At 48.8% G+C, this 27939-nt stretch overlaps 12 protein-coding genes across 12 annotated transcripts; 6 read left to right on the plus strand and 6 right to left on the minus strand.

Moving 5' to 3' along the window:
• Window positions 1–87: 87 nt before the first annotated feature.
• Window positions 88–2142, minus strand: F9C07_2069970 (nucleolar complex-associated protein-domain-containing protein; the record flags this gene model as incomplete). Its single annotated transcript, XM_041286111.1, has 1 exon — window positions 88–2142. One exon carries the CDS (start codon window positions 2140–2142, stop codon window positions 88–90), a length of 2055 nt encoding a protein of 684 aa, XP_041146835.1.
• A 157-nt stretch (window positions 2143–2299) lies between these two features.
• F9C07_2160031 (ribosome biogenesis protein) lies at window positions 2300–3548 on the plus strand. The gene is made up of 4 exons (XM_041292430.2): window positions 2300–2598; window positions 2650–2819; window positions 2877–2978; window positions 3034–3548. The coding sequence occupies exons 1-4, from the start codon at window positions 2337–2339 to the stop codon at window positions 3055–3057; spliced, it is 558 nt and encodes a 185-aa protein (XP_041146836.1). The 5' UTR covers window positions 2300–2336; the 3' UTR covers window positions 3058–3548.
• An 89-nt stretch (window positions 3549–3637) lies between these two features.
• On the plus strand, window positions 3638–5719 carry F9C07_10308 (defective in cullin neddylation protein 1). The gene is made up of 5 exons (XM_041292431.2): window positions 3638–3871; window positions 3987–4030; window positions 4832–4902; window positions 4951–5125; window positions 5192–5719. Exons 1-5 carry the CDS (start codon window positions 3788–3790, stop codon window positions 5616–5618), a joined length of 801 nt encoding a protein of 266 aa, XP_041146837.1. The 5' UTR covers window positions 3638–3787; the 3' UTR covers window positions 5619–5719.
• A 462-nt stretch (window positions 5720–6181) lies between these two features.
• Window positions 6182–8131, minus strand: F9C07_1594143 (uncharacterized protein). Its single transcript, XM_071508240.1, has 4 exons — window positions 7605–8131; window positions 7035–7326; window positions 6659–6934; window positions 6182–6581 (listed from the first exon to the last, which is right to left on the minus strand). The coding sequence occupies exons 2-4, from the start codon at window positions 7221–7223 to the stop codon at window positions 6264–6266; spliced, it is 783 nt and encodes a 260-aa protein (XP_071366716.1). The 5' UTR covers window positions 7224–7326; window positions 7605–8131; the 3' UTR covers window positions 6182–6263.
• A 631-nt stretch (window positions 8132–8762) lies between these two features.
• On the plus strand, window positions 8763–9968 carry F9C07_10306 (uncharacterized protein; the record flags this gene model as incomplete). The annotated part of the gene is made up of 1 exon (XM_041286110.1): window positions 8763–9968. The coding sequence occupies one exon, from the start codon at window positions 8763–8765 to the stop codon at window positions 9966–9968; it is 1206 nt and encodes a 401-aa protein (XP_041146839.1).
• A 687-nt stretch (window positions 9969–10655) lies between these two features.
• On the plus strand, window positions 10656–11697 carry F9C07_10305 (uncharacterized protein; the record flags this gene model as incomplete). Its single annotated transcript, XM_041292432.1, has 2 exons — window positions 10656–10837; window positions 10956–11697. 2 exons carry the CDS (start codon window positions 10656–10658, stop codon window positions 11695–11697), a joined length of 924 nt encoding a protein of 307 aa, XP_041146840.1.
• Window positions 11698–12033: 336 nt separating this feature from the next.
• F9C07_2107176 (uncharacterized protein) lies at window positions 12034–12630 on the minus strand (the record flags this gene model as incomplete). The annotated part of the gene is made up of 1 exon (XM_041286112.1): window positions 12034–12630. One exon carries the CDS (start codon window positions 12628–12630, stop codon window positions 12034–12036), a length of 597 nt encoding a protein of 198 aa, XP_041146841.1.
• A 738-nt stretch (window positions 12631–13368) lies between these two features.
• Window positions 13369–16855, plus strand: F9C07_2284055 (cell division control protein Cdc48). The gene is made up of 6 exons (XM_041292433.2): window positions 13369–13884; window positions 13939–13966; window positions 14027–14082; window positions 14156–14405; window positions 14468–15959; window positions 16018–16855. The coding sequence occupies exons 1-6, from the start codon at window positions 13835–13837 to the stop codon at window positions 16605–16607; spliced, it is 2466 nt and encodes an 821-aa protein (XP_041146842.1). The 5' UTR covers window positions 13369–13834; the 3' UTR covers window positions 16608–16855.
• Window positions 16856–17135: 280 nt separating this feature from the next.
• On the minus strand, window positions 17136–17738 carry F9C07_2233266 (uncharacterized protein; the record flags this gene model as incomplete). Its single annotated transcript, XM_041286113.1, has 1 exon — window positions 17136–17738. The coding sequence occupies one exon, from the start codon at window positions 17736–17738 to the stop codon at window positions 17136–17138; it is 603 nt and encodes a 200-aa protein (XP_041146843.1).
• Window positions 17739–19119: 1381 nt separating this feature from the next.
• Window positions 19120–20172, minus strand: F9C07_10301 (uncharacterized protein; the record flags this gene model as incomplete). The annotated part of the gene is made up of 2 exons (XM_071507377.1): window positions 19120–19230; window positions 20062–20172. The coding sequence occupies 2 exons, from the start codon at window positions 20170–20172 to the stop codon at window positions 19120–19122; spliced, it is 222 nt and encodes a 73-aa protein (XP_071366717.1).
• A 383-nt stretch (window positions 20173–20555) lies between these two features.
• On the plus strand, window positions 20556–24226 carry steD (MAPKKK cascade protein kinase regulator Ste50). Its single transcript, XM_041292434.2, has 3 exons — window positions 20556–21641; window positions 21701–21862; window positions 21944–24226. Exons 1-3 carry the CDS (start codon window positions 21374–21376, stop codon window positions 22969–22971), a joined length of 1458 nt encoding a protein of 485 aa, XP_041146844.1. The 5' UTR covers window positions 20556–21373; the 3' UTR covers window positions 22972–24226.
• A 30-nt stretch (window positions 24227–24256) lies between these two features.
• F9C07_10299 (alkali metal cation/H+ antiporter Nha1 C terminus-domain-containing protein) lies at window positions 24257–27400 on the minus strand (the record flags this gene model as incomplete). Its single annotated transcript, XM_041286114.1, has 1 exon — window positions 24257–27400. One exon carries the CDS (start codon window positions 27398–27400, stop codon window positions 24257–24259), a length of 3144 nt encoding a protein of 1047 aa, XP_041146845.1.
• Window positions 27401–27939: the final 539 nt, after the last annotated feature.

Here is a 27939-nt window from a genome sequence, read left to right on the forward strand (position 1 = left end):
TAAGGATTGAACATGAGGGATGTGTTTTTTTTAAAGGGCAATGGAAGGTCATGTTGATACATTGCAGATAGTCATAATGACAATGTCTTACTTCCTCGAGATCATCTTCTCCATATCCACGGCAGCATCACGGACTTGGGGACAGTAGTGTAGTCGCAGTAATTCTCCCTCCCATACCGTCCCGGCAAAGACATTGGTTGCTTCTATATCTGTTGCGTAGGGGTTATAAACACCATCGCCTTTACGCTCCTCACTGTGCCACAATGAAGAGATACGGTTTGCGTGATGCTTCGCTACTTGGTTTAGAAGGGAAAGCGTAGCAATGGCGGACTTCTCAGGAACCTGGAGTGATGTCGTCAGGAGTCGTTTAGTGAAGCTACCAACACGCACAGGAGGTGGTATTCCTTGTGCGCGGGACAAAAGTGTGGACTGAAGGCAGTGAAGCAGCAGAACTGTCGGAGTCTGAAAGTTGACCTTATTCCTCTTAAGTTGCTGTGGCGAACTGTTGTCATCTGGGTCGGGGAGCCGAAGAGATTTGTTGGGGTTGAATTCGATGTCAGGGTTGATTGAGTGAGAGTATAGGGAGCGATAAAGATGCTTGATGAAAAAGCTTAGATCAAGATGAAGTGTGCTTGCCGCCTTGCTAGCATCCTGTCCTTGAAGGAGCGCAAAGGCAGTGACGGTACAAAGGAGAGCTTCGCGCTGAGAATCTCTTGATGTTGTCGCGGATTCAGAATCCTCATCCTCCACGTCGTCTTCAAGTTCGTCCCGATCAGCGTGCCCAATCAAGTCCTTCAAGGCTTCGAGTAAGTCGCCAAAGAAATCTTGGTTGATCAGATGCGCGTATTTAGCAAGGCCCTCGAGTACCGGGCCCATAAGAGCAGGAATGCGAAGTTTCAAAATGCGGAAGTAGACCCCAAACACAAGTTTCAAGGTCTCTGCTTGGTTCTTATCTCTTTCCTCGTGGGATACTAAGGCGTCGGCTTCCTTCATATCCTTCTCCACGGCTTTCCGCTCCTTTTCGATCTTGCGTTCCCGTTTAGTGCGGAATTCTTTCTTTTGCTTCTTCTTCCCACGGAATGTATTCTCCTCTGGCTCACGGTCGACCCGGTCTCTTGATGCCTTGGAAGAAAATTCGGAGAGCAGTCGGAGGTGCAAGAAGGTGTCCAAAACGCTTTCGTTGATTCTAAATTCCTTCGCCTTCATCATCTTCGACAGGAGGCGAACGGCTTCAAGGGAGACAACTCCGTCCTCATCTCTTGAGAAAACTTCTTCGAGTGTTTCCCGGCATTTGATAAAATCAGCATCCACTTGTCTCTTTGCGAGCCGGTTGACAAGAATTTTCAAGAGCTCCGACCGAAAGTTGAAATGCGGTACGGAAAGGAGCATGTTGCAGGCACAGTTGATCGCAATACTTTTTAAGCTAGGATCAACTTCCTCCTGTGAGGCTTTAGATGACTTTGTAAGCTCAGTCAACTTCTGAACGTAGTGTTTATAATGCGAGAGAAGAGATTGTTCGTAGTTTTGCAGTTTGCGCACTTCTTTCGATAACTTAGTGGTCATTTCGCCTTCGCTGAGAGGACGGATGCGGTAGCCCGGGATCACATCCTTGAATATTGCAGCTTGCGAGGCAAGCGCCAGCTTCTTGATTGCAACGTGCGCGCCGTTATTTACCATTTCAGCCATTGTTTTGAAAGAGCCAAGATGTTCCTCCGGGTCTTCATTGATCAAAGTTGCCAATTTTGCAAGTTCTTCTTTCGCTTGTAAGATCTGCAATTTCAACGGAATTTTGGGCTTCTCCTCCTCAGCAGGTGTTTCCTCATCCTCGTCCATGTCATCCTCGGCGTCGGAGGCTGCATCCTCCTCATCGTCATCAGTGCCAAGGAAGCTGTCAGACTCTTCAAGCTCCGGTTCCTCAAGGTTTTGCAAACCCTCCGCGGTTTTGATAGGTAGCCTTGTCCTCTCCTTATCCTTCTTGCCCAATTTGCGCGGACGGCGCTCGTAATCTTGTTCGAGGTCCCATTCGGAGGCGTTGCTGTAGAAGTTGTTCAAGGCTGAGGCTTTGGAGGTTTTCGAGGTGCCATTGCCTTCATCACCAGGAGGACTCAGGCGTCTCCTTTTATTCGTGCGTCCTGGAGCCATGACGATATTATTGAGCAATTGAGTTGTCGTGGTGAGGGTCGATGGTTGGTTTTGAGCGGTTCCCGTCCGAAACTTTTTTTTCTTTGCGGTGCCAAGACTTTTATGCCAAAAGCTCTCCACCTTAGACTTTTTTTGGATTTTTTGTCCGCGGAGCTTTTCTTCGACTGCGAACAACCCCCCATCAGTCATTCAAAATGCGTCAACTCACTGAACAAGAGACGAAAACGCTTTTCGAGAAATTGGCCAACTATACTGGTCGCTCGTTGAACAACCTCATTACCACCTCCGATGACCCCAATGACCGATATGTATTCCGTCTCCATGGAAATCGCGTCTATTATATGAAACTGTCCTTGGCCAATCTTTCGACAGCCATTCCTCGCGCAAACCTTCTCTCACTTGGTACCTGCATCGGAAAGTTCACCAAGAGTGGTCAGTTCAGGCTGCACATCACCGGTAAGATCTCCAATCATTAGCGATCAATGAACAGATCTCTGACCTCTGCAGCCCTGGATGTGATTGCTCCCCACGCGAGATACAAGGTCTGGATCAAACAGAATGGAGAGATGCCCTTCCTGTATGGTGGAAATGTGGTAAAGGCACACGTCAACCGGTGGTCAGACGATTGTCCAGAACACGCAGGTGTTGTTGTCTTCAACTCGAATGATACTCCATTGGTAAGACAGACGTTGGCACAGGGAATATGGCGCTATAAGCTACTAACGTTATCTCAGGGCTTTGGTGTTACCGCCCGCTCTAGTGCTGAAGCGAGGAAATTGGAGCCAACAGCAATTACCGTGTTCCGTCAGGGAGATATAGGGGAATACCTGAGAGAGGTGTGTTACATGTGGAAGTCCTTGCGCACATCGCAGCCTACTGACTTTTGCATAGGAAGATACTCTCTTTACGACGTAAAGGAAAATCGTTGCATGCGCGGGATCGTTCATGGAATTTGGATGCTAGATACCTGGGGATTCTCGCAGGAGTTCTGGAGTCATCTGTCTGTTTCAATAGAAAAGTTTTTGCCTTTGTTCTTCAGCATACTGTATCCATAATCATATGCGATTACAACAGCTCGTTTCCCCCTTGCCTAAACCCAACTATATCCTTTCAGACATTTCTCGATATGTCGTCTCCCTTGACCTCTTTGAGTACTCGGTTCAATAATCATGTAAACTTTCTACTCCATGCATGCGATAGTTTGAGGCTTATTGGTGGGAAGGATGGGACGCTGATGGTCACACAGCTTGCCGCAATAATATAACGAATAGAGGTCATTCAAGAATGTAACAGGCAAAGAATGTATGAATATCCCGAAGCGTCTGAATGAATAATGTACAAATAGTTTGTAGACTGCTCGTTGTCTCAAAGAGTTATCTGGAGATAATCAGTCCATGTATTATACTGCGGGGCACGTGCATTATCAGTGATCAGTCAGCTCTTCAAAAGCGACAATGCGAACTTTTGCATCTGATCAGCCATAGTTTTGTCTACTACATCTCCCAAAATCTTTACTTGGCTGAACAGTTACTGGACCCTCTGACCTACCGCTACTCTTATTAATAGTCTCACTCACTCTCACATCCCTTGTTCAGGTGTAGCACTCGATAGAAGATCGTACCTGAAGGCCCGTCTGCACCCCACCATGCCACCTTACTCGGGTCTTCAGAGGCAACAAATAGCTCAGTTCATGAACTTTACACAAGCAAAGGATGCAGTAGCTGCCAAGGTATGATCCTTCCATCTCCTATTATACCACAAGCATTGTTGGTCTCAAGTCGTACATATAACCTTCCATGTCACGTGCGATAATTACGACCCAATAGCTGATGTTTCATTTATAGTTCTTAAAAGCATCTAGGTGGAATGTCGAAGAAGCAATTGATGCGTAAGTTGCTAGAGATATTTCATTTCTTTTGCCCTCTTCTTGTCTTTCCCCCAATCCATGGCTGGGCCTTTGCTTTTCTCGGGTTCGCAATTCCGCCGTACTGCAGCGTGGAATTGACGGGCCCTCTTGTTGCTTGCGGAATTGCTGGGCGATTTCTGTGCTCCGGTGTTTACTGGCTATGCTCTTTTCAGTTGCAGCAAGTCGGTGCCCGCCTTTGGCAGGTAAACGGGCCACAGAAGGTAACTCGTCAGCCATTGACCCTCCATTATCCTCTTGGGCATCCTATGCACACGACAGAGCACAGTTGGCTGGTCTTCTATTCTATGTTAGCATCCCATTGCGTAATACCCGCCAGACGAGACTGCAGTGCTCCGAGCCAGCTTGAGGGCAGTTAAAGTAACGCACAATTACCACCGAGCCTAACTCGTCTATGTGGTTCCTTCGCACAATTTTCCACTTATGGAGCACATACAGGACACTCTTGAGCCTCATAGACCACGGGTGTCATGCATCTCTTCGGCAGATATAGAGCAAACAAGGGCCCAGGACGCGGACGTGGTTCGCAATTACCTAAATAATCCCCAGGGCGTCATTCTTGTGTCATCGCAATGTCCGGATTCTTTCAAAGATTCCGAGGGAGCATGACCGAGATAGGCATTCAATTTCACAAGCGTCAAGATGAGAACCCGCTCCTCTGGAAAGTCGGAATACTTATGCCTTCCGTTGGCCAAGCCTACGCGTGCCTCCAAGAGGCGAAAGTCAGTCATATCGGAGCAGATGACGTTTACTGACAAGATCCAGGTTTTTCCAGAGTCCCCAGGGCGCAGGGGGTGCCACCTCCTCCATCAACAAGATATTCGACAGCTATCGAGGTAAACCAGCCAAAAAGCATACATTAGTTCCAAGCTAATCCCATCCAGACTCTCCGGATGACAACCCCGATGGCATCGGCATTGAAGGAGCGATGAAATTCCTCGGCGATATCCAAGTGCAACTAGACGAAGTGACATGTCTCGGCATTGCAGAACTTCTGAAATCACCGTCTATGGGCGAGTTTACTAGAGAGGGATTCTTGAATGGATGGAGGGCTGTCGGGTAACATCACCACCAAATCCCGTTACCGAAATCCAAGAATTTGAGATAATCTAACCTAATCTACAGATGTGACTCCATCGACAAAATGGTTGCCCACGCTGACAATCTCCGATCGCGGATCCCCACGCAGCCGGATCTCTTCCGTCGCGTGTACCGCTATACCTTCCCTCTCTGCCGGATGCAGGGCCAGCGGAACCTCCAGTTTGAGATCGCAGCCGAACAATGGAAACTATTCTTTACGCCGGACAAGGGCGGAGTCCAGTGGGAGACGGAGACGACTCCATGGTTGGACTGGTGGATCGAATTCATGGAGGAGCGCGGAAAGAAACCCGTCAACAAGGATCTGTGGGAACAGGTTGAGGTCTTCATGCGGAAGACTCTTGACGATGAGCGGTTTGGGTGGTGGAGTGCGGACGGCGCATGGCCTGGGGCACTTGATGATTTTGTCGTCTGGGTGCAGAAGAAGAGAGGAGATAATATGGAGGTAGAGTGATGGTTGGTGATAGATCGTTGATGGGACTGTGGAATATTCTACTCTCTGCAGCTCTCTCTATGCAGCCAACTATGTCAGGCTCTACGCCTCTTTCATCCCAGCAAGTTTGAGGAACATTCGCAAAGCATTTGCAGTAGAACCTTCTATCTCTTAACTATCAAAGACAGAGAACAGGCATTGAAGGTAAGTGGTAATTTGACATTGCAAAGAGTAGGTAAATAGCAGCACTATGGACTATCGAGTTCGAGTTATGTATATGGCCAGCTACAGACAGAAAATAAGAAAAACATTCATCGTGACGGTCAAACATATCTTCATCTCGGCACGACACAAGATAGGCAATGATCTTGGAGCCGGATTAGAATGGAACATGAGAAAGAATCAATCAGACATGCGAAAGGGGTAATTGGGGGCGGAGAGAGGGGAAGAAGTAGATCGTCCGTGCCTTGGGCTTGCTGTTTCCTTGAGGCAACGTAACGCATCTATTCATCCGAGGTATTGAGTGGACGGGCCGAGGATTATGGAAGGCGTTCCGGTCGTTCCGCTTGAGCCGGGAGGGTAGGGTCTGGATCTATATACAATTACCGGTAGTCCTTGGGCTCGTACTCACTTCCGGGGCCGGCGCGACGTTGGTCGTAACGCTATTTAGGATTGCGAATTAGTCTCTGGGATGAAAAGGTTGAAGAGGGCATTTACCTTTCTCAGGGCCTCGAGGCGCTTTCTCTTAGTGTGGGTGTTGACGTAGGTTCCAATGAAGAAACCGATGATGTTGAAGAATGGCACCCAGGTGTGCTCAGGGAGGAACTTCTGGGCGAACGCGAGTGCGAGAGGGGAAGTGATCCAGCTGACTTTCATGACGGGCATGAAACCGGCGCGGACGGTTGCGCGAACCTGATGGAAGGTGCGCGCGCCAGTAATGACGGCCATCGAGGACAGGTACACCGCGTTTTGGATGGGGGAGATCTGCGTTTTCGGTTAGCGTATCCGCGCATTCCAGAGATCTCGATCTGTGGGACGCCCGACATGCATGGGGAACATACGATGAGATTGCTAAAGAGAATCTGGAGGATCTTGGCCTTCAGGCTTGTGCGGCCGGCAAAGAGCTTTTGGAGGATGCCCACAAGGAAGTGGCCCAATGGGGCAGCGACAAACATGCCGTAGAGGAGCATTTTGGGAACGCGAGCGCTGAAGTAGTGTCCATTCCGGCTGACATCATTCGCGATCCACGAGGCCAAGTATTCTTGAGATGCGGAAAGCACACCCGACGTCAACATCTTCGTGCGCAGAGGGTTCTTCTGCAGCTGACGCAGGTACATCTGTAAACGCGAGCATTCCCCATGTCAGCGAGTTTCGATCGTACCGACCGCGATAATATCCATCGCCGAGCCAACGCTCCAGGGTGGAGGATAAACATACAGCCATATAGCCATTCTGAGGGTTTCCGCCGGTCAAGCGTTCGCCGACCTTGTGCACCAATTCCTTTGTGTCTTGGCGAATTGACTTCGCAGCCTCCTCCTGAAACTGTCCCTGGATTTGGCCCTTGATCTGCTCGGTGACCTGTTGCGTGACCTGGTCTTGGAACTTATCCTGGAATTTCACGGACATGATGGCGGTTGATGCGGTTGCGTCGGCAATAGAAGACAGTGGCGATGATAAGATCCGTTAGCGGAATCGACGGCAACGGGTGCAATGGCGACGGACGTGGTCTCTGAGAAACAGTTAATACACGATCCGCTCGGGCAATAATGCACACAATGGACTTTAGATGACGGACAGTTGAATATGGGGCGAAGTGGGTTAAGAGGGTGACAAGAAAAATCGGTGAAAGATTGATTATGGGGTTGGAGAAAAAGAAAAAGTCCCGCCAGCAACTAAAAGAAACAGGGGGGGAAGAGCTGATCTACTGTTTGTTTATGGAACGAGGAGGCTGGCTGGAACTTCTCCAGACCGAAAAAGTCTCAGCTTGGGGGAACACGGAAAGCTTACCGAGGTTAAGTAAGGCAAATAATTGGTGGTATTAGAACAATTAAGAGGTTAAAATGAATCGAGGGAATTAAACCGATTAATTTAAAATGACGAAATTATTTATCGATCTGGAGAACCTGTGGGTTTCTTCCTATATGCAGGTCATGTATCGAAAAATGGTTTCAGATAGTAGAGATACAAAAAGGAACCCCTTCTCCCAAGAGAGACCGGCGCAAAAGTAGTCGGTGTTGGAACTGGGGATTTAAAGCTGGAGGGGAAAACGTGGAAGATAAATTGGATCTCTCAACGTGAAGCCTGAAGGTGACTGGTCATTAAGTCGGCCACGAATGTCGGCAGATCTTATTTATATGGCTGTTAATGAAAAGCAAAATTACCAGCTAATTTTGATTTATACGCAACTCCGCTGGGTATCGGTCACCTCCGATAGCCTATCGCTTCGGCACGCTCGAAACTTTAATTTCCCATTCTTGTTTGGGTTATTATTTTGGATAATATTCTTCCCTATATAAGGACCTGGTGGATTCATAAAAATATCACCGTATTCATATGTACACATCTACAAATTTGCGCATTGGTCTTCGTCACTTACCTGTATGGTTACTCGGGGCTTTCATACTCTCATTCATAATATAAGACTATGGACTATTTACAGAAGAACCAAGCAATGATGAAAATAGAAGGGAGAAAGAAAAGAAAAAAGAGAGAAAACAGGAAGTATATAATAAAATGAAGATTTAAAAATATATAGGACAGGTGTGATCTGTGTTTCAATCTCCATGCTCATTCAAAGACCGGTACTCCAAAAGAATGAACTTACTATATATTTTCCAGTTTAGTTCTTTTACTATACCTGGGCAGCTTCACTCCGCCATCCCAGGATGATCTATCTATCTGATCGTGATCAACTTGGTATGCATGAGAGAGACAAATTGCAAGAGAAATTAAATATACCACTTAACAGGAATATCTTATTCTCATGCATGATGTTTATTATTTCCTAGCTTCAATCTTTCTGTCACAGAGCGCAACCTTTACTACTTACCGAGTGAATGCCGTCACCTACTCTTCTTATGTCTCTTCTTGTTCCTGTGCGGTACCGCGCTATGCTCTCATCTCCAATCACACTGCTCTACTATTCATTTCATCCCATCCTGAGCTATGGCAGACAGTGAACAGGGTGACTCCGGAGGGAACACAGGTATTCACCAAACCGGTTCACTCCCTATCCTACAAGTGCCTCCTTTAACATCCAACTATCGTCTGGTTCGCCAATATCAAGTTTCCACCCAAGAAGATTACGTTTGGCCTGCCCCGGAACTGCAGCTACCTCTCGACTATCAGAATTATTATACTGGACACCCGCTCATGGCTCCTCCGACAACCCAGTCAGCTGTCCGCCAGCGTCGCTGTCATCACAGTGTGGTGGAACGTCAGTTCTGCGTTGATCGTATGGAAACATGCAACTCATGTGGACGACGGCCATTCCTCGGATGGCTCTACCTCTGTGTTGAGGACACTTCGGGCTTCTCTGATCCCTTGGATCCCATCAATGGTCCATTCCTCAGTCCATGGATACTGAAAGCCATGGAAGATGGTCACTATACGACAGAACAGAAAGAAATCGTGATTCACCAGAAATTGAACGTTGTGAGGACGGCGGAGAGAGAAAGAGGCCCCGTACCTCCACCGTTATCTATGCTCTATGCAGAGCGTAGTGCGCAAAACGGTCACAATCTAGATGATCCATGGGTAGAATTGGTAGAGGATGTCAGCCAGCGGGATGAGAGTGCTCCCAGAACCAGCGAATCAACGGTTCGCCTCGACCATCCTGAGCAAACCTCGCAGCTACTCCAGCGCTCACACCCTTCTCTTCCATGCACTTTCCAGGCTTGTCGTCACTGCGAGCGTCGCCATGGTAACCTCGAGGAGCGCACCTGGATAAGTCTCAATGAAATCTGCAATGATCCTTCTATTCCCCCTCCAGACTCATGGGAACTGCTCGAGAGGCCTGTCTCCGATGCCAATATTCTTCGAAACTTAGAGCTGCCCTCTGGGCATTTCTGGCCTGGTTCTCCAAATGCGAGTTCCTCAGATTACAGCATCACAGAAAGCTGCGAAGATATAAGCGCTAGGCTCTATTCTCAGGAGAATACCACGAGCACTAATCTCCATGAGCTTCTGCATCAGTCTCTGAATATATCGGTCAGAAGTGTCGAATCAGAACAGGCCGTTGCATCTTATACGAGCCGGCTAAGTGAAAGTATTGTCGTTGGGATGGCTATCTCTGCGTTCGATGATCACTTGGCATCGTTTCCGTGGCCAGACTCGTTAGAGCACGGTCATGATGATGGCAACACCGAGTAAAGGATTTGACAGTGAGGGCATCTGCATACAACTCTCGATTCATAGCTACTACGTGGAGGACGTGGGGTGCAAAGTAAGAAGGATGATGGGGCCCAGAACTACTTCGTGAAGTGCTCTCTCATCATTGTGCGACGGTCTGGCTGCACTGATTATTACTGTCCTCATCTGACAAGGACCGAAAAATAAAAAAAATAATAATGGGAAGAAGATTGATTAACATAGCGGCCCAGGACTGCAAAGGCATGTGTTACATAGTGGGATGATCTTCTAGAAATTATTATGAGGAAAAGTTCCGCGGGCATAATTTCCTAAACAATTCCACTAGATGGAATCCACATGCAGATCAACCACAAGAAAACAACGCTTCGTATTCTACATGCGGTACGCGCGGGTACTTTTGCAAGACGGATTAACCTGCTACAACTATATAAACCGACATCTTCTACCCTTAGGGTAGTTCATGGGTAGGACAAAAGTTGTGAAGGACGGGTTGTCAAGTGCACGCAAATTGATTCGGTCGAGCACAGCGATTTGTCTGTAACCTCCGAACCTCGGCATCCGCGCCAAGTGCAAAGAAGTGCTAGTCAGATGCTCTGCGTTGACATTTCCCTATAAATCCACAACGCCCTTCCATACCGCCCTCTCCAGAGCATCGGAGACTCCCGCATAATTCTGATAGTGCCCGTCATGGCTGACACTGAAAATCCCCCTGACTCTTCTGCGCCCGCCGTTGCCGAACCACCAAATGTGGGGAAATCGGCCAGTCCCGCGGGGGGTTCACCACCGCAACCTTCGTCTTTGAGTGTTGCTCAGCGCCAGCTGCTAGGAGCCCTCAGGGCAACCGACGTCACCATAGGCCGCTTGGACAAGTAAGTACTTGGCTGAGGTCTCAGTCTTTATGTGCGATTCTCTGCTTTGTTGCGACAGGCGTCCCGACCAGCAGCAGTCCCTATCATTTCCATGTGACTAACTGCGCACTGTGCATAGGCTCATGTCCTCGGCCTATGGTCAAGAACGAGTTTTTGCTGTCACCGGTTATCTCACCCATGCGCTCCATCACCTCCTCGCATCCGCACCATGGATTGCCCTCCAAACACGGCTCGGCCTTCTGGCCCGATTGAGATCAAAAACCAAGCCTGTCGCATCTAACTCGACTCCCTCGCAATCTCGACTGCTTGCCCTCTCTGCTCTCATGTCGGAAACCCGCTATAGCCTTCGGCTCTTGGGCCTCTTTCCTCTCTGGACTTGGGGTTCCGCTACATTAAAATCTCCCCCGTCGGACCGCATCCTCTACGCTCTCACCCTTCTCCAAGTGGCAGTGAACATGATCTACCAAGCCCTTGAGAATGCCGGCTTCCTAGCTTCCAAGGGAGTAATCTCGAAGAAGTTCATCGACCGCTGGGGCGGTATTGACAAGTGGTACATATGGAGTACACGGGCCTGGTTTGGTCACATCTTCTTCCAGTTCTTCGTACTGTGGAGAGAGCACGTGCTCCGGAAGAAGAGAATGAGTGGTGAAGTGTCGGATGAGAAGAAGGAGGAAGCGTTGAGAGCCGAGGTTCGCGCCTGGAAGAAGAGCCTGGTGAATAACACCTGCTGGGCCCCGTTGTGTCTTCACTGGTGCTTCGAAAAAGGAATTGGTTTCCCTGACAGCTTGAGCGGCGTTGTTAGCTTCATGGCTGGGGGTTGGGGAGTTTACGACCTATGGACCGCAACTGCGAAGTCCTAGACAAAACAGGAAATCCGGCTGGACTGAGATTTGTATATAACTGTGGCTTAGAGTATATTAACTGGCGCATTTTGGGGATTAAAACTCAAATACTTTATGATAGAATAGAACTTCTCTAATTTTCAAACATTCCCTCTACATCACATGCTGTCTAAGATTCAGAAGCATTTCTCTATCTGCTACTGTTCCATGCAGAAAGCCATAATGGCACCGAACCTGAGCACCTAATCCTCATCATAAATCCTTACATCCCCTAAAACCCCCAAACGCCGATTTAAAATGACTACCAATCTCGGGTGATAGCAAAAGAAGAACCACCTATTGCCATCCCAGGTCTTACAGGAACAATCCCGATCCGTCCAGCAAATTCCTGTGCTGGGAGTTAACAATGTTCTCATAGAACTTCTCTTTCAAAAACCAATCCAGTGGCCAAGCTGTGCTCTCGACAGGTATCAGGCCCTCCTTCGAACCATGCCAAACAAACATACCAGCATCAACCATCCGTCCACTGCAAATATCATGGCAAGGTAAGCTACCATCCTTCAGACGAATCTGAGCCCTCACATCCACCAAGTTCATAAGTCCTCCTTCAAGCTCGTAAATCAAGTTCCGCTGATTCACGTCCAGCCCCAACACGAGCATTCCGTGCACTGTATCGTGTGGATTGGAGGTTTCGACAACGACAGGCGGACTCTTCGGTGAGATCTGGTAGAGCATATACCCTGATATGCATGCGCGAGTCATTCGTTTTGTGATGTCGGTGGCTGGGTCTTCTCCTATGAAGTACTTGAGTACGGTGGGGAGCATTAACACTCCGTATACGAAGCGCGGTGCACAGTCTGGCCTTTCGAGGAGCTCTTTTAATGTTTCCTCTGTGAAGGTGTTCAGGAGAGCTTGGTTGAAGTCGGCTGGATACCATGGTTTACACTCCATTCTATGAAGGGAGGACCGTGCAGGATTGGTTTAGATGAACTGGATGCCCATTCTTCGGGGTGATACCCTTGTTGCTTGCAATTGTGTGTTTGCTGTGTCCTTCTCTTGGTCTTGGGGCTTGTGGCGCGATTATAAGGGGTTATGACTTGGACGAACTATGTAATGGTTCGTTGGTGGTAAGGTGCTCTCTAAGTATGCGATAGGAAGAATATCTCCTTGATAGGCTATATGACTATGACGTTTTCAGTCAATTTGAATGGAAGTAGATTGTTTCTCTAGTAAAAGGAAGACTGGTGAATATTTGGAGGATATACAACACTTTAGGAGAGCACTGTTAAAGATGGAAAGCACGTTCTATACAGGGTAATACCTAACATATCTGGGGCATTGAGGCTTTGTACAGATTTTCAAACCAGGCAACATTTTCTATCATGGGCAAAGCCTGAGAAGGCACCTTCATTTGCCTAGTCATGTTGGAGCCTTGGGTGAAGGGGGGTGATTTGTAGGGTGAACGAGGCTGGTGCCACAGATGGGCTATAGCCCTTTTGCCTGAGGCAACCAGGCACATTAACAGTGCGGAGTATTAGGTACGATTTAGTAGAAGTATGTAAGGACGATCAGTCAGCATCAACGACGAAAACAGAAGTTTAAGATAAGAACCTTGAAGGCAAAAGCCACTTGGCAACAAAGAACATTTCGGAACATCAGAGCTGTCCTTATTAATAATAATCGCAAAATTGAAAAATATTAATGATTATATCTTGGAGTTGACCAGTCGACACTTTGGGTAGCTTGTCAGTATGCGACCGGCTTCCATACGCTTCTGTACTCGGGGCGGTGGCGGTAGCCGCCCAGTGGCTAATGAGTGAGGAACCCTGGCTTAAGTCATCAACAATAGGCAGTTGAGACTATCGTCACCTCTTAACGGGTAGCTGTTTCTGCCACTTCTGGTCTCACTTTCAACTCTCTGTCTCCGTTGCATTTTATCAATCCTTCCCCCTTCTCCCATTTACTCATCCCTCAGACATTTCATCGCGTTTGCTGGATCATTTGTCTGTGTTTCGTTTTTTTTGTTCTTTTTTTTATTTTCAAGTTCCTGTCGTCGGGCATCGTAAGTCCGATACAGTGACGTCCGTCGTACCTTCAGGCCTACCCTACTTCAAGAGCTTGCTAGATCAGTGACCCATCCCCATTCGCCGTCAAAATGAGCGCAGAACCCGACCATACTCATGATAAGAAGAGGGTGCACCTCCAGTATGCTTCAAGTCCTTTCCTCTTGCAGCGATCCATGTGCTAACCGAGCTCAAGGGACGCCTCTGGCGCCGAGAAGAAAGAGGTGAAGATTCATCGCAGAAAGAGAATTTGCCGGCCATGACACTGACTGGTCTCGCCACAGGAACTCGATACCGCGACAGCCATCCTAAAGAAGAAGAAGAAGCCCAACTCATTGATGTATGCTAGTATTCCCCACGACTGCTAACATTGGAGGGGGTACCTTGATGGATGCTAACCAGAGCGCTTTCAGTGTGACCGATGCCGTCAACGATGATAACTCCGTTATTGCCCTATCCAACAACACTATGGAAACTCTCCAACTCTTCCGCGGTGACACAGTTCTGGTTAAGGGCAAGAAGCGGAAAGACACCGTTCTGATTGTGTTGGCGGATGATGATCTTGACGATGGAAGTGCCCGCATCAACCGTGTGGTGAGGCACAACCTCCGTGTCAAGCACGGCGATGTCATCACTGTTCACCCATGCCCCGATATTAAATATGTAGGTACCTCCTGACTACGGCTCGACAGGGCGTGCTAGCTGACCACATTCTGGTACTTTAGGCCAAGCGTATTGCCGTTCTCCCCATCGCAGACACTGTTGAGGGTCTCACCGGCTCCTTGTTCGACGTCTTCCTTGCCCCCTACTTCCGCGAAGCCTACAGACCCGTGAGACAGGGTGACCTGTTCACAGTAAGAGGAGGTATGAGACAAGTAGAATTCAAGGTCGTTGAGGTGGATCCTCCAGAGTACGGCATTGTTGCACAAGATACCGTGATCCACTGTGAGGGTGAGCCAATCCAGCGCGAGGATGAGGAGGGTAACCTCAACGAGGTCGGTTACGATGACATTGGTGGTTGCCGGAAACAGATGGCACAGATCCGAGAATTGGTGGAGCTACCCCTCCGTCATCCTCAGCTGTTCAAGTCCATTGGTATCAAGCCTCCTCGCGGTATCCTCATGTACGGTCCTCCCGGTACTGGTAAGACTCTGATGGCTCGTGCCGTGGCAAACGAGACCGGCGCTTTCTTCTTCTTGATCAACGGTCCCGAGATCATGTCCAAGATGGCCGGTGAGTCCGAATCGAATCTGCGCAAGGCCTTTGAGGAGGCTGAGAAGAACTCCCCCGCTATCATCTTCATTGATGAAATTGATTCTATCGCCCCCAAGCGTGAGAAGACCAATGGTGAAGTTGAGCGCCGTGTTGTCTCTCAGCTCCTCACCCTGATGGACGGCATGAAGGCTCGTTCCAACGTTGTCGTCATGGCCGCCACTAACCGCCCCAACTCTATCGATCCTGCTCTCCGTCGTTTCGGTCGTTTCGATCGTGAGGTCGATATTGGTATTCCCGACCCCACTGGCCGCCTGGAGATTATGCAGATCCACACCAAGAACATGAAGCTCGGAGAGGACGTTGACCTGGAGACCATCGCCGCTGAGACCCATGGTTACGTCGGCTCTGATCTTGCTTCTCTCTGCTCTGAGGCTGCCATGCAACAGATTCGTGAGAAGATGGATTTGATCGATCTGGACGAGGATACCATTGATGCTGAGGTGCTCGACTCTCTTGGTGTCACCATGGAGAACTTCCGTTACGCCCTTGGCGTCTCTAACCCCTCCGCGCTTCGCGAAGTGGCTGTTGTCGAGGTGCCCAACGTTCGGTGGGAGGACATTGGTGGTCTCGAGGAGGTCAAGCGCGAGCTCATCGAGAGCGTGCAGTACCCCGTGGACCACCCCGAGAAGTACCAAAAGTTCGGTCTTTCACCTTCTCGAGGTGTGCTGTTCTACGGTCCTCCTGGTACTGGTAAGACCATGCTTGCCAAGGCTGTCGCTAATGAGTGCGCTGCCAACTTCATCTCCGTCAAGGGCCCTGAACTGCTCTCTATGTGGTTCGGTGAGTCTGAGAGCAACATCCGGGATATCTTCGACAAGGCCCGTGCTGCCGCTCCTTGTGTCGTCTTCCTGGATGAGTTGGATTCGATCGCCAAGTCTCGTGGTGGCTCTGTTGGCGATGCTGGTGGTGCCTCTGACCGTGTCGTCAACCAGCTCCTGACCGGTATGTGTAGAATCAGACAATCTATGCGCTTGAATGTATAAACTAACTTCCCTTTTAGAAATGGACGGCATGACCTCCAAGAAGAATGTCTTCGTCATCGGTGCCACAAACAGACCCGAGCAGCTTGATGCTGCCCTTGTCCGTCCTGGTCGTCTGGACACTCTTGTCTACGTTCCCCTGCCCGACCAGGCTTCTCGTGAGGGTATCCTCAAGGCCCAGCTGCGCAAGACCCCTGTCGCACCCGATGTCGACTTGCCCTTCATTGCCAGCAAGACCCACGGGTTCTCTGGTGCTGATCTTGGATTCGTTACTCAACGTGCTGTTAAGCTGGCCATCAAGCAGTCTATCACTGCTGATATTGAGCGCCAGAAGCAGCGTGAGGCCAATGGCGAGGACATCAAGATGGATGAAGACGAGGAGGTCGACGAGGAGGATCCTGTGCCGGAGCTTACGCGTGCGCATTTCGAAGAGGCTATGAAGACGGCCCGTCGGTCCGTCAGCGATGTGGAAATCCGCCGGTACGAGGCTTTCGCTCAGAGCCTGAAGAACTCGGGCGGCAGCAGCTTCTTCCGCTTCCCATCTGCGGGCGAGGTCCAGGACAACAACACGTTCGGTGAAGCCGGCAATGACGACAGCCTCTATGACTAAATTGGGTTTTGTGGTTTTCTTTCTTAGTCTTTCTTAGTTATGTATCGGCACTAGTTAGATCCAGCGGGGCTGATGGGGGTATGGACTGCTAGGAATACGATTGGTTTCTGATTCCTTTTGAACAGGGTTTGTCCATCTTTTGTGTCTATCTACGTCTCGCATACTAGATGCCATAATAGTTCTTAGTGGAGAGAGATGAACTCGACGTTCTAGTTTAATGCATCAATGACTCTTATAGAAACCCCAGAATGTCCCCGTAATACAAATATGTCCATTGGATTAAATCAGTGCCACGGCAAAGGTGGACACGACCACAAGTTGACGTTGTACATGCACGTCCTCGTGGATATGGTATCAAAATGCAGCAAACTCCCACCCGTTCTAAACACCAATCTCGCCCGAAGACCCATGACAAGTGATCCAAACGAGAATGCCAAAGCCAGATGTACCCTGAAGAACCGAAAAGAACGAATAATAAAAATACCAAAAAAGGAAGGGGATAAAGAGGAAGAGAGGTGACGCCCGAATTCATTTTACCTGTTTTCCAGGCTTCGGCTTCTTATCCGTCTTCTTAACAGGGCTTGTATCACCATTCTTTAGTGACTGGTCCCCTGTCTTGGACGACTTGGATGGTTTGGTCTTCGTTTCACCGCCGCCCTCCTGCTTCCCATCACCAGCGTGATGGTGCGAATCATGGTGGTCTAACAGATCTGAATCATCATCGAGCACCACCACCTCGCGCAATACCTCTTTAATCGCCCTCACCCCCTGCTCAACCACCGCCTCCGGGATCCGCACATCCACTTTCTCAAAGTACCCGTCCGCATCGCCGTTGCTATTCTTGTCCTCCTCGTTCACATTGTCCAAGCCTGCTAGTGATGGATGCTTCCGTCCCTCCGCGGACGCAACCACGGCCTCAACAACATCATCAAATCGCTCGCATCGTCCACCGCGCAGGAGCTCCTGCGATAGTTTCCGAACCTTTTCCGTCCAGCCCATGCGTTGCAGGGAGCAGAGGAGGGTCGCATGAAGATCATCTAGCGCCGTGGTGGAGGCCAGGTGCGCGAGGAGGTCCGATTCGAGACTTTCCGACGAGGCTGGGGTTATCCCTGTGCTTTGAGAGGTGGCCATTTTGCCTTTCTCCTGGGTTCGTTTGTCGGCTCGCTGCTGGATTTATTCCGATCCCCTTATTCCGTTCCTAACCAGACCCGTTATTGGTCCGTGGACCGTGCAAAATCAAGTAAGTGGGCAGGACAACCGGTGCGATGAGGTCGTCGGCGGCGGCGCGTGGACTGCGGCGGGATATAGATTTTCGGTTTCTGCCGATCTGACCACACCAGACACTTTCTCTTCCTTGTTTGTTTTCTCCTTTGCCTTTTCTTTGATGGATCGGGGAAGATCGTCTCCGGATGCTCCGTTCGTAAACCGAGGCTTGTTGCGACTTGTTGCGTCTCGAAACCTTTTTTTGCGATCGGATTGGAATTGCAACGCGGAGAACCTCGGCGGCAGGGCGGAGCGAGGACGACGGCTAGAAGGTCGGGAGGCGGTTGATGCGATCTTTTCGCGATCGCGACGTCACTAGCTTCCTTCTGCTTTTGGTCTGGTCTGGGTTTGCGCACGTAGGTGATGGAGAAAAAGAATTTGGGACTTCGGTTGGATTTGTCTGATGGAGTCCGTGCGAATTGCGCGCGCACTGAGAATGTGGAGATTTCTTTGGAATAATGGAAGTGGAGAGAACATGAAAGGGAAAGACTGGCCGATTGACAGGGGTTCTCGTAACGAAAGCGTATGATGACTACATTTTGGATTGCCACTTAGGGTTGCAGAGTTGGATATGAACAATCGAACATAAGGGGTGTTCTTGGGTGGGATTGATTATTGGGGTGGTTAATTGGAGTTTCTTTCTTGGAATTGAATTGCAGGAATTAAAATTTATATACGGGGTAGGTGGGTTATCGCTGTGAGTGGGTGTCCGTAGTATTCTGGTATCTCGGTGTATCTTTCTGCCTCCTATTGTCAATTGAGTAGGTGGTGTGCATTTATTGATTATTTTATTGTCTCTTTCTGACATCGCAAATGATCTGCCATGGTGTATATTCGATAGTTCAGTATGTCTGAGGTTCGTTGGTCTACAGTATTGCTGCAATGGATGATATATCAACATCACGTTGGACAGCCATACCCTAAGCACTTGATAGAGCTTACAGTCCTACAAAAATGTGGCTTAATGAGAATAGTTACCAATCATTAAAAAAAGGTCACAAATCCATCTTCATAAATCATGAACTGCATTAATTATGATCATCTACTCCATAAGACTAAAAAAAATCGAACCATGCTAAAAAAAGGAGTAAAGGATTACTTCAGTAGTTGCAATGCCAGTCATCGAGTCCCAAGCGCACGGATACACCACTATCTAGAAAGCTAGGAGAATAAAATAGAAGAACGGGCAAGACCTTGTCCGGGTTACTAATTAAACAGAGGCTAAATAGTTCCCAAGCCATTCCACGGGTCAAGTCAGCCACAGGCTAGTGTAACGGTTCTCTTGAACAGGTGTTTGCGTGTTCTCCGATGGCTGGCAGGATTGCAGCGCAAGGGAGTCCCGATTTCCATACATAGTGACCTATAAGCGTTGAGCGTTCCCTGAGTATACTCAGGGGTCCTGCTGGGCGAGTCAAGCCTGTAAGTTGACGACTGGCGCTTGGAAGGATTGCGTCGGTCGAATGAATGCCCATCACAGACTTTTCTTTTCAATAGCGTGCGCACAGTTCCTGATCGCTTCCTTACTCTATTGAAAGCTACCTATACTCCATCCGTCATGCGGTTCCGGAGTACGCCGTCAGGATCAATAATGATTCCGTTCCATTTACGGAGTACTAGTTACAGGAATAGGAAAAAGTAGTTCTGCCTAGGGAGAGAAAAAGATGGTGGATTCTGACAGCGGAGCATTCGGACCCTCCCAGCCGCCAAAAGCGTTAGGCGCTCCGACGCTATTGGTTTTTGACAGCAGTTCTTTTAGTCTTTCTCACTCGTCCTTTTCCATTGTCTGCAGGAAAATAGTTCGCTTTTGCCCTGTGGGTATTGATTGGCGTTGGGCTTTTTTCTCCTGAACAGAATTTATTTTATTTTCTATATTTTCCTGATTTGGTAGATGAATTGATTAGATCGATGATCTCGGCTAAGATTTTTTTTTTCTGTTCTTTTTTAATCATCTGCCCCTGAGTATGGGCTGATATTGAACTATCAACTATTGTGGTTTTTTTTTTGTTTAGTTTATCGTCTTTTTTTTTCGTTCGCCTTTTCTGGAGATTGATCCGCAAGAGGGTGGTCGTTGTCGTCGTTCGATAAACACACTCCGTTGATCACTGAAGGAGGGTATTTCCGATCAGTGGATAAATAGAAAGTGTGAAATGTCAATCATCTGGACAAGTAGGAATAGACATCGTCCCCTTACGAAGAGGACTGGTGTGGTAGGAGGGTTAAGATATGGCTGGGGAAGATCCAAATGCAAGGATGCGAGATTGTCCACCAATACATTCTGTATGGGTAGATTAAATGGTAGCATTAGAATTGTTGTGCCTCGAGGTGGACTGGGCATGTGTCATTTCATTGCATATCCCCTGGCTATAGTCTTCTGATATATAACAAATGAGAAAAAGATATACAAAAAAAAATTAAAAAAAAAAATAAAAATAAAAATAAGAATTCCCTTCCAAAAAAGTCAATAGTGACCGGTACTATAGAGGCAAGTTTATCTAGTGATTCATGTATATCAGGTCTTGGAGACCGTGAAGTGACTCAACTGTAATATAAGTTAATTTGATCGAACATTGAGAGAAGAAAAATAGAAAATCGAATATGGATTTTATTTTTGAAAGAAAATAAAAATAATCATCATTATCGACTCTGGCATAAAAAGTCCAGACCGGCATCACGTGCGGCGATCCAAGTTTAGGCGCTTTTGGTCTGTTGCCAAAACTCAAAAAGAGCTCCTCCTCCAGCAAGTCGACTAAGAAAGATCACGTCGGACTTCTCTTTCCATTCTCTTCTTTCTTTTCTTTTTTTGGATTTACCGGCCCGGGCTTATTATGATTTCTTCTTCGTTTCGTTCATTCGTTTAATCCTTGTTGTTGTCTTAACACTATTGCGCGTGTTTTTTGTTACCTTGCTGGCTCTTTCACCCTCTTTCACCCTCTCGTGCCCTAATCTTCCTATTCAGGAGAGGATCAGTGACTTCCCCCCCCAAACTTAGCAACTCAAAGCTTCCCCGCTCTGATTTTAGTCCCCATCATCTTCTCTCATATTGCATTTGCTGGCACTAACGACGAACGAATCTCCGTCACGACTTTTCAAACTCCCTCTTTCTTCTTCCCTATATTTTTCTTCTTCTTCTTTGTTATTTTCCCTTGTTTATATAAGTTTGGAAATTCTTTTTGTTTGGTTTCCGGCATTCGAGGATTGGTTTCGGTTCTTTGACAACTGCTCGGCGCTATTTCGATATCTCCCCCAGCCGCCCGTAACCGCCATTCGTCCCGTCCATGTGGCACACTCTCTTGGCTGAGACTTCTTCAGCTGCCTATTTGATCTTGATCTCCTGATTGCGATCGTGAATAACCTATCTCAAGTCTCACTATCTACCGCTGGAAATACCTGTCGTCTCCTCCCCTCCCGTCTTCGTCTCTGCCTCCCCACCGGGCCGACGTCCCCTCCGGCCCCTTCGTTGTGTCGTGTCGGTCCTTATCCTCGAGAAATTGTTCGCTACCACCATGTCTCTCCACACTTCCTACCACGCCGACTCCGATGCCGACGATGAGTACGAGCGCAGTGTCATCACTTCTCCCCACCTGGCTACCGATTCCGAGGCGTCTCCCTCTGAATCCGACTTCCCCTCCTCCGAACAGACCCCGACTACTTTCGCAAACGCCGACGAACATCCTAAATCCCCCAAAACCATCATCACCGAATGGACAGTCGAAGAGTGCGCCCACTTTCTCGCCTCCCTAGGTCTCCGTCAATATTGTCCAGCCTTCCTCGGTGAGTTCGACTACCTGGAAAGAGGAGTAGGGAAAGAATCGTCCACTGATAAATCGCAGAAAATGAGATTGTGGGGGAAGCGCTTATTGCTCTGAAACATGATGAGTTGAAGGAAATGGGGATTGCTAGCGTGGGACATCGATTAACGATCCTCAAGAGTGTCTATGAAACGAAGGTGAAACAGGATATTCCGCTGGATGCAGACCATTATATTCCTCTTTGTATGTCTCTCCACGCCCCTGCGGGAAGTCGTGATTGACTGTTCCCAGTTCCACTTTGCTAATATTCATTTGCCTTGACAGCGGCGGACCAAAGTATGAATGAAACTGCATCACAGGAGGATGTCGCACGTTTGATCCAGTCCATTCGGTTGCGAGATGAGCGAATTGTCACTGTGGAGTCCGAGCTCCGCCGCATGGCGGAGGACTATCGTCGGTTGAGAGAGGAGCTTCTGCCGGTTTTCAAGATGGCCAAGGACCGTTCGCAACCGTTGCCCCCTCCCACATCCATGGGCATTTCCGGCCCAGACGGATACCACGATAGTCAGCAGACACTGGTGTCACCTTCCGGGATCACTCTCCTCGACCGCTCAGGTACCCTCTCTCGACAAATCTCCAAAAGACTTAACACAGGAGGCACCACCCCCAAGAACAATTCTCCCACTCATATCCCACCCTCGATTCATGAAGGCCGTATGTATCAGGACAGTGGCGTGTTAGACCCCTCATCGGCGCTTTACACGAATGGAAAGTCGCAGTTGTCCCCGGGGATCCCGTCTCCCACCTCTCCAGGCGTCCAATATACTGCCGCGCAGACTTTGGGATCTCGATCATATCAACCTGCCCCCAACACTAGCCGCAGCCCCCACGACCACCATGACGAACCCTCGACATCGCAAAACCGTGAACGTTTGAATCCAACACCAACCCAACCAAACCGCCCCGATATCCCGACCCGGTCAGATTCCAGAGCGGGCAATGGCAATGACCCACCGAGCGTGGAAATCTTCAAATCATTCCGTGTCTCCATGGAGGATCCCTGCTATAAGGTGCTTCCCGCTGCCTTGAAGAAGTACAATATCAATGCCGACTGGAGGCAATATGCACTGTATATCGTGTATGGTGATCAAGAACGCTGTTTGGGCTTGGACGAGCGGCCGCTCATACTCTTCAAGCAGCTGGAAAAGGAGGGACGCAAACCGATGTTCATGTTGCGAAAACAACTTCAACACCCCGTGGAAAGCAACTATCCGCCAGTCAATCCTGTACCTAACAGCGCTGGATTTGAAAGCAGACAGGCACAGATCAATCTACCCGGCGGAGTGCTATAATCTGTCTGTTACGGACGTCGTGAAGAGCTCCCCGCTGCGGCGTCAGCCCTGAACAAGATTCGTGACATTACTACCTGTTGCTTGAGATACCCCTTTCCAAGCGATCACGTTTCATCCTTTACCTTCTTCTTATCTTACAGTACCTTAATTGCTCTTTTGACCTGGAATTTTTAGTTCACAGGGTGTTTGGTGTTTTATGTCGGTGTTTGGGCAATTGAGGATCGGAAAAGCAAAAGACTTGAGCGTGGTAATCGGTTTTACTTTACTCTTGTGTTTGGGTCCTATATTCATTCTCATCTTCACTTCTTTCCCACTTCTTTTCTCTGGATAAATTTTAACTATATCACTTCCATTCACATATTTGATTCATTTCTACCTGTGGCTTTCTATTAGCGTTTGTGATGTCTTCTTTCTTCACCTCTTTCAATCCTTGTGATCAATCTTCTTGTTTCATGAACAAACAAGGTGCACGCATGGACTTCTGATGTATTATCATACCAAACCATATTATATCCTATCATATATGAAACATATTATATTTGACCGGGAACATTGTCAGAATCCACTTCTGTTGAAGGAATAGCGAGGCTTTTGTACATATATATTTACATATATGCTTGTATTCCTGATTCATACTATATAATATATTATTGGGAGGATAGTATACAAAACTGATCAAAAGAATCAGCCAGTGTCTACGCTGTATATACCAATTTTATATATAGAGCCGCAGCCACCCTTGTGCGACAGAAACAATAATCAAAGAAGACCATGAAAATCAAACGATATAATTGGATATCGACCAGAGAAATAATTACAATCGGGAAGGAATGAGATCAAAAAGAAAAGAAACCACGGGAATAATTAAGTTACACTGAATCAGGAAGCTCTATACACAGCATGAAAAGGCATGCAAAACACATGCAATAGGCGCTCAAGGATGCAGAGAGAAAGAAAAAAGAAAAGAAAAAGGGACAGCTGATCAACCAACCAGACGACGATATGATAAAACCTGGAATCTAACTTGTGGCTGTTCTCAGACCGCAGGATTATTGCTTCTGTCTCTTGTCTCTTGTCTTGTTTCTAATTGTTGTTTCTTGTCACACCGCAATTGTTCGTTTCCCCACCGCCCCTCGTAACCTTTTTTTGGTTCTGTTATTTATTTTCTTTTCTTGCCTTGACAGTTCATTAGCCCTCTGCATGTCTCATGTTCAGGTTTTCTTTTTCTTTTTTTTTTTTTTTTTTTCTTTTTTTGCTTGTGGGGGTGTGAGCTGTTCAGATTTCTTTAAGCCTCCCGGCCTTTCTCTCCTCCCCATGAGATTGAACGCTGATGCGCAGAGCTCGAGGAACTCGAACCGTTCCCTTGGTTGGAGTTACTTCCATTCCCACTATCGGAGGGCTTCGTCCCTTCTACGAACTGGACTTTGCTGCCGACACGACGGAACCCCGTATTATCCTCGCTATCCGATTCTACCGCAGCATCCGACTCATCGGAATCGTCCAAGTTCAGTTCACCAAGAGCGGCGAGACGACGACGGCGTTCCGCGGGTGTTTCTCCCGTGTCGTCGTCATCTTGCTGAGGTGGAGGCGACAGGCCAGCTGCTTCTCGAAGTTGAGCCGGGGGCACACGCTCAGTGCCATCGTCTTCAGAGTCTCTGCGTGAGCGAGGACGAGTGGAGGGGTTGAGAGTACTGCGACGCTCCTCTGCGGCCGTGCCACGGGTGAACCGGGCCAATGAAGCAGCAATATTGTCACCAGGCACTCCTATATCAGACCCGTTGCTTGACTCGCTGCTCGAGATAGATGCAGGTCGGGCAGGCGTTGTTCCATGTTGTGTGTCTTGGGCAGAACCGCCAGCAAGAGATTCCTTGCGCTCCGCATCCCGAGCTTCGTCCCGGGCAACCTCCTTGACATGCTGGGGCACATCCGTCTCTTCCACCAGCTCGCGACGAGCTCTGGGACCAAGATTGCGGAGTTGCTGGACGAATTCATGCTTGTTCATTCTGCGACCCTTGTGGCTAACACCTTTCTTACTAATGTTGTCATCGTCGGCCACGGTGAATCGAAGACCGTCGTCCGCTAGCCAGTCATCGTTGGCTGACTTCTTCTCTGCCTGTGACGGCTCCCCTTCACCGTCCATGCCAAACCAGGTTCCCATGCGGGTCAATCCACGCCGTACGGGCGCTCCTGTCTCCGGTTTGTCGGTTGAAGGAATAGAGTACTTCTTGATCACCTCTCCATCCTCGTCCTCGACAATGATGGTGTTACCGAACTGATATGCGTGAGCTGAGCGAGACTTGCCCTTGGGTTTCTTGTCAGTAGCAGTAGGCTGCTGCTTCGTTGTCGGAGCCTTTTCAACTTCCTGGTCTTCCACCTCTTGGGCGCGACCCTTTCCGAGCCCAATCCACTGACCAAATCGCTTGCGAGCCTTCTCAAGAGGGTGGCCGGCCTTCTCTTCGAGAGCTTCTTCGACCTCTTCTCCCTCTGACCTCGCGTGTGGCTGACTCTTTGATTTGGCAAACTCTCCCGACTTCTCCTGCAACAGCCTATCACGCTGTGCTTCGATGTGTCGCTGTCGCTCCTCGGGTGATACGTGACTAACATCTTCTGTCTTCAGGACATTTCCTTCTTCATCTTCGATGATCATATGATGGCCTTCCAGATAAGCTTCCACAATTGGCTCTCGTCCGAACTGATCTCGTTCCTTGGACGGTGGAGAGCCTTCCCGTTCAATTTTGTCGCGCTCGTCCTCCTCCTCGGCGTCTTCACTTTCTACAGTCCGTTGAGGTGCAATCGCTGACTGACTGATAGGACCACCAGCTCCAGAAGCGTGCCGACGGCGTCTGCGGGGTCTCCTACTTGACGTCCTACCGGTAGGTGACTCCGTATCTTCGTCCCGAACCCGACGCAGGAAGTTACCAGGAACACCGATCGGGGGTAAAGTACCGGGGGGATACTCCTGTTCATTAGAAGACGCATCCGTGTCATCTGGCTTACGGAAAGACATCGAGCCTTTGGCTATAGATTGGACTCGAGGCAAACGATTCATCCATGATGGACCCTCCTCATTTGCGGTGGTGTAAGACAGCGTGATGGTCAGGGTGTTGATGCGCTTTCCAAGTGTGAACACAGCAATCGAGGAACCATGGACTAGAATGGACGAGATGACCATAAAAGTCGTGATGGGCCAGATGAGTTGGACGATATAATAATCGGCCGTACCCGCTTTCGGTAGCTCCGCCTCCGTTAGGGGCTGCGTGCTGTCCGTTTCTAATTCAGCCCGAGCCAAGATGGCAGCGAAAATGGCACCGACACCAATGGGTCCGAAATGACCAGCGAAGAGGGCCTCACGCCAAGTTTTCACATCCGGTATGATTGGTTTCAGGATTAACATGATGGGAATCCGGCGGAAAAAGATGACCAAGATGGCGATCACAACAAGCCTCCATGGGACAAGGCCGAGTTCTGGCGCGTTGTACATTTCCCAGGGAACAATGGATCCAAAGTACACGAAATATGCCAAGTTCAGCAGAAGGTCAATAACGTTGGATACGTGAGACTCTTCGGTTTTCTCCGTGAACCATCCATCATTACTGAAACCAACACCTGCCGCGAAACCTATCAAAAGGTCGTCCATGCCCAACAAACTACCAGAGCCGGCGCAAAAGACCGCCAACACGAAGTAGAAGACGAGGAAACTTTCGCGATCAATCAGCTGTTTGCGTTCGGCATATTTGATCGAATGACGGGCGAAATAACCAATGAGGAAACCGTAGACGGCGCCAAAGATACACTCGTATAAGATGGTGACACAGATCCAGTTAAGGGTCACTTTGCCCGCGTCTGGGCGGTAACGTAAAATGTAGAATGATAGGTAGATGAACGGAAAAGCCATACCGTCGTTGCAGCCAGACTCAGCCGACAACAGGTCTCGCAAATGCTTAGGCACACGCTTGGCGAATTTACCTTTACCGACGACTGAAGACGCCAGCACGGGATCCGTGGCTGTCACACAAGCGGCGCACACAAGACTCTCCAGCCAGCTGAGGGGAGGAACCATCCACCAGATGAACAAGCTGGTAATAAGCCAGCCCCAAGTCATGACCGGCACCAGCAGTAAGAAGACGGACTTCCAATGACGGTTCATGTACGATTTGGGTAATTCGACACCGACAGCGAAACATTGAACGACCAAGACGATACGAGAGCACTCAAGAGTGATCTTGTCAACATTTCCCCATTCGTGGGGATTGAAGAGATTGGCCGCATGTGGCCCGAAGATGATTCCGCAAAGAGTAGCGACTGTTGCTTCACCGATGTACAGTTTCTCCTTCACAAAGAGCGAGCAAAGCATGAATAGGCCGGTGAAACCGCCCAAGATCATGTAAGCCAAATGCGGCTTATCAATATCCAAATGATCCCACGCCATGATGTCGAAAGGTGTCCGGGGACCGCGACCGCGACCGTCGTCTGTGTGTCCTTCCGCGACCCTTGGTTGATTTCTCCGTGCCTTTCTCGGTGTTCCCTTTTTAAATTATTTTCTAAAAAGGAACTACCGCAAAGATTATCTGACCGATCGGACCGCGAGGGACTCGCTCAATAGAAATGCGCCTCGTGAGATGGGGAATCCGACGTTCTCGGCATAACTCGGGGAGGGGTGTTAAGTCCGAAACGATGACGGATGAGGCGGGCGAAAGCAGGGCGGACACTTTTTCTCCCAACGTGCCTTCCCTTGCTGCGTCCTGTAAGGGAGAAAATGCTTAGTTGAGTGAATACATGCGATTGGAAGGAAAACACAGAACTGAAGAATATCCGATCGAACAGGAAAATAGAAAATTAAAAGAGAAAACAAGGGGCGGAGAGAGGTAGTAGGAACCAGAGTTGGTTCGAGTGCCAAGTGAAGGGAAGAAAGAAAACGTTTGATTGGAGAGGGCAGAGGCTTACCAGATTGGGCAACTGCTACTCCGG

Source organism: Aspergillus flavus, chromosome 4 (assembly GCF_009017415.1).
Source record: "Aspergillus flavus chromosome 4, complete sequence".
Taxonomy (NCBI): Eukaryota; Fungi; Ascomycota; class Eurotiomycetes; order Eurotiales; family Aspergillaceae; genus Aspergillus; species Aspergillus flavus.